Here is a 10,000-nt window from a genome sequence, read left to right as displayed (position 1 = left end):
AATTATCATTTATATGATTTTATATTTCATATTTTTCTGGCATGCGATTTGGTCACCGGCAATCCTGGCCGAACATTCTGATCGCTCTTGTACATGTTTTGTTTAACATTATCGGGAAAATCGGGGGGAGGTGGAAAAGGAAAAAAATTCGTTTGTGAAGAACGGAAAGGAAAGGAAAAGGAAAAAGGAAAAGAGAAAGCCTCATACGTGGAGAATGAAAATGAAAGGATAAGTAAAAAAAAAAAAAAAAAAAAAAAAAAAAAAAAGAATGAGGTGAAGGAAAGGAAAGAAAAGGAAAAAGGAAAAGAGGCTGGGATCAGACCACATACCTAGGAGGGGGTGGGGGGGGGGGGGGGTGCGGATTTTGTGTGATCCTTCTGTCCTTATTTGTCCTTGTTCTTGTCCTTGGCCAGTGACGTTAATTATGGCCGACTGCTTTCTAGAGAACATTCCGATCAGCAAGTCGATTTTGGTTTCTATCAGATTTTGACCTGTGTAGGATGGTCCATAATGGTCTGTGTCTCTTGGTCTGTATTCGTCTGAGAAAAAAAAAAAAGTTGTAGTAGTAGTAGTACCATCATTATCAGCATCATTACTATCATCATCATTATCGTTTCCATCATTATCATTTTCATTATCATCATCTTTATCATCATCATTATTACTACCACTACCATTAATAATAACACTGTTGATTATGATGATTATCATAGCAGAAATAATGATAATTGCCAAAATAATAATATTGTTAATAACTATAAGAAGAATAGTAACACTAATTATATACAATAATAATAATTATTATAATAATAATTCTAAAAGTAATGATAATAACAATAGTAACAATGATAATAATGATAACAATAATGATAGTGATAACAATGATAATAATGATAATGAAAAGGATAACAACAATGAAATGATAATAAAAATAATAATGTTAATAATAATGAAAGTAATGACGATAGTAGTAGTAATATATATAATTAACTATGATGATGATAACAAAAATAATGATAATGATAAGAATAATATTAATAATAACTATAATAATTATAAAAAATATAATAACATTAATGATAATGATAATGATAAAGATAAAAAAGTATAATAATAATAATGATAATAATAATAATAAAAATTATAATAGTAATAATGATAATAATAATAATAATAATAATAATAATAATAATAATAATAATAAAAGTAATAATGATAATAATAATAATAATGATGAATGTAATAATGATAATAATGACAATAATAATAATAATAATAATAATAATAATAATAATAATAATAATAATAATAATAATAACAATAATAAACAATAATATGAGGGAAATGTGTAAAAAGTAAAACTGCATTGATTTTGATAAATTATAAATATAATTACAGAAAATGTGCTCTCTCCTCCCTCCTCGACTCACTTTTTCTCTCTATCTATCTGTCTATCTACATATATATATATAATTGAGAAAGGCCTTTGTATTTGTTTATCTCTCTCTCTTTCTCTCTCTCTATCTATCTATCTACCTATATATATATATATATATATATATATATATATATATATATATAATTGAGAAAGGCCTAGATCCTGCAGTGGAATAAATGGCGCGCACACACACGCACACACACACGCATACGCACACGCACACGCACATGCACACACACACACACACACACACACACACACACATATATATATATATATATATATATATATACAGATGCTCTATATGTATATGTATACATGCATACATATATATATGCATATATATATATATATATGTATATATATATATATATATATATATTTAACAGCCATTCATTCCACAAAGGCCTCTCTCAATTCACTTTTGAGAGGTTATATGGCAGTGCCACTTTTGCCTGATTGGATGCCCTTCCTCATCAACCGCGGTTAGGCGCGCTAACATTTATGCCACGGCGGTGACTTCCCCTACGACACCTGAGTTTGACTTCTCAAGGCGATATGTCGTGTTCTCGAACTCGAGCCAGCAGTCAGAGCGCAGGGCATTTTTACGACCGCCGTGACGAGAAATTGAACTCGGGACCACGAGGGTCGGAGTCCAGTGCTTTAACCACTAGACCGACGCGTCATATATATATATATATATATATATATATATATACATATATATATTTATATATGTATACAGAAACACATATACTTACAAATATATATATACATATGTAAATATATCTATTTATCTATCTATCTATCTATCTATATATATACATACACACATACATATAAATATACATATATACGTATATATATACATATATATATATATATATATATATATATGTATATATAAATATATGTATGCATATATATATACATATATGTATGCATATGTATATATATATATATATATATGTATATTTATAAGTATGTGTGTATGTATATATAGACAGATAGATATAGATACATAAATGTAGGATATATATATATATATATATATATATATATATATATATATGTGTGTGTATATATACATTTGTGTGTATATGTCTGTGTATACATATATATGTATATATATATTATACATATGGATATATATTTGTATATATAAGTGTGTGTGTGTGTGCGTATTTGGTGTACATGTGTTTGTGTATACATATATATTTACCTATATATGTGTATATAATATACATATATGTATATATGTGTGTGTATATATATGTATATATACATTTATATATATACACATATATATGTATGTGTATATATACATACATTCATATATATATATATATGTTAATATATATGTATACACAAACACACATACACACAAATATACATATATACATATATATATATATATATATATATATATATATATATATATATACACGGTGGAGCGATGGTGTGGTATCCTACACAGTGTTAAGTACTTTGCATGCCATACTTGCTTGCTGCCACTGCTAGCTAGCTTAGGATGCAGCTTTGCATAAGCCTCCCTGCCAGTTCATAGCTTCTCCGTCATCGATACTTCTGCAGTGCCTCCTCGTGGCCACCCATGGAAACTGGGTCCCAGGATAAACTGTGGGGGATCTCGGAGCAACAAGATGTCTGGGCAGACATTGGGCCCCACAGTCTGCCACCCCCCCTTTATATGGGGTAGTGTCGGCGGGGGTCTGCATAGGTGTCTGCATAGGAGCTTGGAACATCTAGAACCTGCAGCAGGATGATCGGTTACCCCTGCTGTCGAAGGAACTGAAGCGGCTGGGAGTTTAGGTAGCTGCCCTCTCGGAAGTGAGAAGACTTGGCAGCAGCACAATTAGTATGGGTGGGTAGCCATAGCCATCTTCAGCCAACTTAAATGCTGTATTCTTCAATCCTATGATCGAGCTGGCTATGAGATGTCTGTTGGTTCCGATGGCCATAGCCATCTTCAGCCAAACTAAATGCTGTATTCTTCAATGCTGTGATCGAGCTGGATACGAGATGTCTGTTGGTTCCCATGGCTCAGGAGCTGATCCCAGTAGCACGAGCAACCTCCTTCTCCGGGACTTTGCTAGGTCCCAGAGATTGAGGATATCTGGTTCCGGTTATCAGCGTTCCAACCCACAATCGCTGTATATGAGTACTGTGGCCAAGGATATTGACCACATTCCTTGTTGGAGGATCCATCAGAACTGCAAGGTCTACCAGAATGCCGAGTTCTTTGGCACTGACCATAGTCTGGTTGTGGCTACCTTATGGGTCCACTTCAAAATTCCTCACCCCTCCAGTGACCACTCTAGGGTGTTTCACTTGGATTGATTGAAGGAGGAAGAGTGTGCCCGGAGGTTTCCATGGAAGTCTCTGATCGGTTCACAGAAATTGAAAATCTAATGGACCCCATAGCTCTGTGGGAGTTTTTCAAGTGTGAAACACTTGATTCATGACAGGACTCCATTAGCAAATGCCTGAGGGCAAGGCAGAATTTCATCTCACTGGAGCCATTGGAGGCCACAAAAGCGTGTTGCATGGCTTTGCTGAATGGCAATCAGGACTTGTACCATTCCTTGGTGTGTAGGGCTCGTACACTGCTGAGAAGGGACAAGGAACAGTTCATCAAGAACCTTGCTGTGGAGGTTAAAGGCCATTTCTTGATAAATGACCTTTGCCCTACCTACAAAGCCCAGAGAAAACTGAACTGTAAGCTCTCCTCGCATGACTGCAGTCTACTCAGTAGATGGAATGATCATCTCAGATCATGTCAGTATTTGTGAATGCTGGGCTGAGCATTTTGAGAAGTAGTATCAGCTAGACATGCATGCAAGTGGTATCACCTTACTTGTAACGGACCCACCCATCAGCAAGAAACCTGCTACCCTCACTGAGGGTAGCAGGTTAGCAGCTGAAGGATGGGAAAGCTACAGGCAAATGTGATATCTCTGCTGAATTGTTAAAAACTGAGGGTGATTCTATGGCACCGGGCTTGCATACAGTTCTTGACTGCCATCTGGTAGTCTGGTTCCATTCCATTTGACCTGTTGAGGGGTATTGTCATCCCTCTCTGGAAGGGGAAAGCAGATTGATGGGACTGTAGCAATTACCAAGGCATAACACTGCTCAGTATACCGGGCATAGCTTTTGACCACATCCTTTTGAAACGGAGCCGTGACCACCTACTAAGGCACAATAAACCAGCATTCTTTATTTACTCCTGGCAAGTCCATGATAAACTGTATCCTAGCACTTCGAATCATTGTGGAGTACCGTCATGAGTCCTCCAACCCTTATTACCTTTTCTCTCTCTCCAGTCCCACACACACACTGACCTATAACTTCGAAGGACTCTCCAGCACTGGGACACTGAGGTCGAGGAACTCCTTCTCCACCGGGAAACTCCTGAGACCCAGCTTCTGAAGCGAGGACTGACAGAAGTGTTGGACAGGGAGCACGATGTCATAGAAAGACGTGGTTTTGCGCCAGAGTTGGGCCTGGAGGAGGCTGTTCTTGTGCACTGAGTATTTGTTCTGCGAAGTCTTCTTTTCCTGCAGGAGTTTGGTCTGTTCTTGCTGCACAGGGAGGCCCAGGAAGTTCATTATGTCTGCCAGGCTGGTGGTCATGTTCTGGCAGATTTCGTCATAGTGCAGGAACTTGAATCTGTGAAAGGGTGTTTAGCTCCATTAATTTTAGACGGAAAAGACTGACAGTTATGATGGCTCAATAATTGGATATGCCTTTTCATTGAGGTGAAGACACATGAAGACTGACGACTGGAAGATGGGCCGAAGAGTGAACGAAAAATGGAAAAAAATAGTTAAACTTTTATTGAGTATTCAGAACACAAGAAGAGAGATGTACACAAAAATGATGTGTGTGTGTGTGTGTGTGAGTGTGTGCAAGAAATGACAAATCTGTGAAACAAGTGTACCGTTGGTCGTTTCTGCAAGTTTTCATGCTATAAAACATTTACTCCAAGTAAGCACACAAACAAAATATTCTTCTTTTACATCAATCTGAAGTTGGTACCTGTCAGGAAACTCCTTCTGAAGAACAGCCGCCTCTGCCAAGTCACCGGCCAAGAGGGAGCAAGTGACTCTCGGACTACTGCAGGTTGGGGTATTGCACCAGGTCACTTTTCGTCTCGAGCTGGATGATGGCAGTTCTCGGGAAGTTAGAGTTCAATATATTTATACACGCTAGCGCGCGCACACACACACACACACACAGCTAAATAAACCCCATAAGCTTATATATATATATATATATATATATATATATATATAGGAGAGTTGTGGAGACAGGTTTTGCAAATCACTTAATCAATTATCAGATAAATATATGACTGAATCAGGTGCTTTACTCTGAGTAAAATTTTCCTATCCTACTAAACTTTAGTTCTAATTCCTTAACATGATTGGGATTTTAAGTAGTGTTCTTGCCTCGCGTTCTAAGTATATGAAAAATATTAGGACAAATTCATGGATTAGAATATGTGGGACTGACACATTCTACCTACTGTTCAAACTAGCCAGGTTTCTATTTAACTAGTGAGAATTTTTCAATGAAAATGACAATAAGGGCTGAAAAACTGGCCTCTGTCCTAACAGCTGAGTACAATCAGCATCAAACAAATTAGGATGATTGAATGATTATCTAAAGTTATCTGCCAACAGTAAAGGTCATTAGCGGAAACAAGGATGAATCTAAGTAATTGTTTACTACTGAAAGCAATGCACTTTCGTAGTAAATGAGTTTAACATCTGTCTGGGATTTTTGCAGGAAAGTGTGTAAGATTATTGTAATTGGTTCAATATCTAACAGTTACAACATATATAACATCCTATTTTATAATGAAAAGACATTTTCTTTGAAAGTACATACTCATCACCAGAATTCTTGTTATTCTAGCTATTTCAGTGCTAGCAATCAGCCAGAAATGTTCAGCTGTCAGGTCTTGTGCTCTACAATTCTTCTTGATGGCACTCATTTATTAGGTCAAATGCCAATTTTATGATCCTTATACGTATTTCGGGTAAAACAAGAAACATTGGGATTCTGAGCAAATTGAACAAAAGTATATTTCTTGTTTTATCTGTTGCTGAGATACTGATTACTACCCATTTCGAAGGTCAGTGTGATGTGAATATCCAAGTATTTCAGTACTGTTGCTGACACTGATTTGAGAAAAAAAAAATAGATTTTTTTTTCGAGAGCAGAGGGATAATAACTCTGAAACTGAGTATAGTGTCAGGAAAAGAGGTTGAGTAAGCATAATCTCTGACAATGAAACAAAACATTTCCAAACTGGGAATTTTTTAAAAATCAATATCCGCAATGATACAAACAATAATCATTACAATGGCTACGACAGCAATAATAACAACAAAAACGACAATAACAACATTAATAAAACCATAGCAATAATAATATTAATGATAATAATAAATGATAACTATAACAATAACAAAAGTAACTGTAATGCATATCTTGCTACTACACTGACCTGAGCACAGCGCGTGGGTCGCGAACCACGTAAAGGATCTGAAAATCGAGGTCTTCGTTCTCCAGGAAAGTCCGGGCCCAAGGGAGACTTAAGCGGAGAACCTGAAACGTGAGATGCTGGGTTGGTGTTTGGGTTAATAGTTTCGCTGTCATTCACTTGTACTGTTGTTCATACTAAGAAAACGTTCTCTATCTAGCTACAGAGCGCCCTCGAAACACTTCAGTATCAGCTCACAGAGCAGCTGGAAATTTGATTGTGATTACTCAGCTGATGTTGTGCTCTCTTCCCCTCCCCTATACACATACACACTCTTTTTTTCTGTTTGTAAGTGTGTGTGGGGGGGGGGGGGGGCGTGTGTGTGCATACATACATGCATATATTTATATATACATATATTCATGTGTATGTGTGTGTGTGTGTGTGTGTGTACATACCAATACATGTGTACGCATAAATATATACAAATATATATGCACACACACACACACACATATATATGTATGTGTGTGTATATATATGTGTGTATATATATATATATATGTATATATATATATATATATATATATATATAATGTGTATATATACATGTACGCATATGTATATATACATATATAAATATAATGTGTATATAACACATATATAATATACATATATATATATATATATATATATATATATATATATAATATACATATGTAATATATATATATATATATATGTGTGTGTGTGTGTGTGTGTGTGTGTGTGTATATGCAGAAGTGAGTTCACAATCAGGAAAAGTGTTAAGGGCGCCCAGTATTTAGAAAAGGATGTTCGCACTTTACATGGAGAGAAAAACACTTTCTAATGTGTGTTTTCTGAGGGTTCCATAGGTAGGTGCCCTAGGTGGGAAATATATCCCTCAAATTACCAGCACACTGATTTCGTGAGGCAGCCATCTGGGACGAAATGCGAGCCAAAATATTTCTAGGTCGTCAGAAGGTGGACTGATAGATTTTATAGTGTTGCGTGGGATTGTGTCTTTGATATAAATGCCAACGCCACCACCTTTTCCGCCCTCACGAATTTTCTTGTATGAGCGGTACCCATGTATAGTTCCGAGGTCTAGTGTATCGTCTTTGAACCATGTTTCTGTGATTACTGCAATGTCAACAGTATTTTGCTTCATTAATCTGTCGCGTTCGTCCACTTTGCTACTGAGGTAGCAAGCATTTGCGGGGCAAATGCTAGTTAGTGATATGCAGGCTCTTGCATTAGTTCAGGGGTACTCAACTGGCGGACCGCGGTCCGGATCCGGACCTTCTGAGTGTTGCAGTTGGACCTCAGACCCCAGGAAGAGAAAATTCTAGTTAAATAGCATGAAGGTCCTGGTGAAAGTATCTTGCAAGTTTTTTTTTTTTTTTGGTCGACTATGACTATAAATATTTAGATTAGTTTTCCTATGATATTACATTTTCTGTTATTGCTTTTGCATTAACAGAAAATGAGAAAAATGAGAAGAACACGGGGAGAGGAATTTGTAATTTTTTTTTTTTTTTCTAAGAGGGAAAGTTATGAGTGAGTGAGTGATTTGAAGGAAGGCACCACAATAGTCAATGTCTTTTTTTCAGGGAAGTTATGAATGAGTGAGTGAGTGAGTGATTTGAAGGAAGGCGCCACAACAGTCAATGTCTTTTTTTCAGGGAAGTTATGAATGAGTGAGTGAGTGAGTGAGTGATTTGAAGGAAGGCGCCACAACAGCCAATGTCTTTTTTTTCGAGGAAAATTATGAATGATTGAGTGAGTGATTTGAAGGAAGGCGCCGCAACAGCCAATGTCTTTTTTTTCAAGGAAAGTTATGAATGAGTGAGTGAGTGATTTGAGGGAAGGCGCCACAACAGCCAGGGTCTTTTTTTCAGGGAAAATTATGAGATTGTTTTCTTTTTTATATTTCATGTAATAAAAATTTCCGGACCTATGCGTACATTGGAGCTTGTCTAACTGGACCTTTGCTTATAATAGTTGAGTAGCCCTGCATTAGTTGATGCTTTTGTTGAGCAGTCGTTTTGATCAAACATCCCACTCACAGATTTGTGAGATTTTAGTATTTGTTTCTATATAAAAATATCCTCTAAGGCTAGCCAAAGAATCTGACTTTAAAAAAAAACTCATCTACTGCAAGTGCCTTTGCCTTTAATGAAACCGTGAAGCTGGAATAATATGAATGACACATTTTTATTTTAAATACATTAACATCATCCGCCTCGGGGAAGTTATTGAGCAGACGATTCTCGATATCTGTTCCTCTGTGTCTGTATGGCTGTTTGTTATATATAGGTACAGCACCTCTGGGGCCGATGTACTCAAATGCATTACACGCCGTATCTCCTTAAGGCGCCCTGCTGTAGCTTAAAGCCATGGGCTGGACACAACCCGTGGCATGATGATGAGCATATACAGCTTGTGACTGGTCAAGATTCCCCAAGAGCCGCCTAGAACAGCAGCTGTGATTGGCCACTGGAGATCCGACGCCATAAGTGATTTACGGCGTTGTGTGGTCTTAAGGCGGGGATACTGCGCCGGAAAAAAAAAAAAAAAAAAAAATGTTTGTGTAAACGAAGCTAAGTCCGAGATACGTGACCTTAGTCGACGGTTATGGAATCGGGCGCGCCTTATCCGACTACGGGTTTAGGTGTTATTAGGGTTTGGCATTAGCAATTTGTTCTCTTTTTATTCCACGAGAGTAAACCTATTCTCTTCCACATAATTTGTGTAAGGCGTTTCCTGCGTTACTATGTTTTGACTGTAGTTATTGTTCATCACTACCGCCGCCGTGAATCACTACACTCGCGGTTCGATGCGGTTGGTGGAGTTGGTTTCCCTTCTGATGTTGCTTTTTCACCTCTTGTTTCTGGTGTGATTGCGTGTGGGCGTTACTTACGTTCCTTTGTTGCTCATCTCCTCTGTTGTTAGTGAGCGTGGAGGTTTTGAGGGGGGGTGTACGTATGTATGTATATATGATACACACACACACACACACTTATATA

At 37.1% G+C, this 10,000-nt stretch overlaps 1 protein-coding gene across 2 annotated transcripts in view; it reads right to left on the bottom strand.

Annotated features, from left to right (window-relative positions):
• Nucleotides 1-276: 276 nt before the first annotated feature.
• Nucleotides 277-10,000, bottom strand: part of LOC125045689 (carbohydrate sulfotransferase 5-like) — a 25,210-nt gene continuing 15,486 nt past the window's right edge. Inside the window, exons 4-7 of one of the 2 annotated variants that reach the window (XM_047643106.1) lie at nt 6,975-7,075; nt 5,498-5,617; nt 4,801-5,128; nt 277-539 (exon numbers count right to left, since the gene is read on the bottom strand). In XM_047643106.1, coding sequence (XP_047499062.1) covers nt 4,801-5,128; nt 5,498-5,617; nt 6,975-7,075 — 549 coding nt within the window. In that variant the 3' untranslated portion in view covers nt 277-539. The remainder of the gene's footprint in view (nt 540-4,800; nt 5,129-5,497; nt 5,618-6,974; nt 7,076-10,000) is intronic. The other variant, XM_047643107.1, reaches the window with a different exon arrangement.

Source organism: Penaeus chinensis, chromosome 37, assembly GCF_019202785.1.
Source record: "Penaeus chinensis breed Huanghai No. 1 chromosome 37, ASM1920278v2, whole genome shotgun sequence".
Taxonomy (NCBI): Eukaryota; Metazoa; Arthropoda; class Malacostraca; order Decapoda; family Penaeidae; genus Penaeus; species Penaeus chinensis.
The sequence above is the reverse complement of the archived record's forward strand: the minus strand, read 5'-3'. Positions and strand labels throughout refer to the sequence as shown.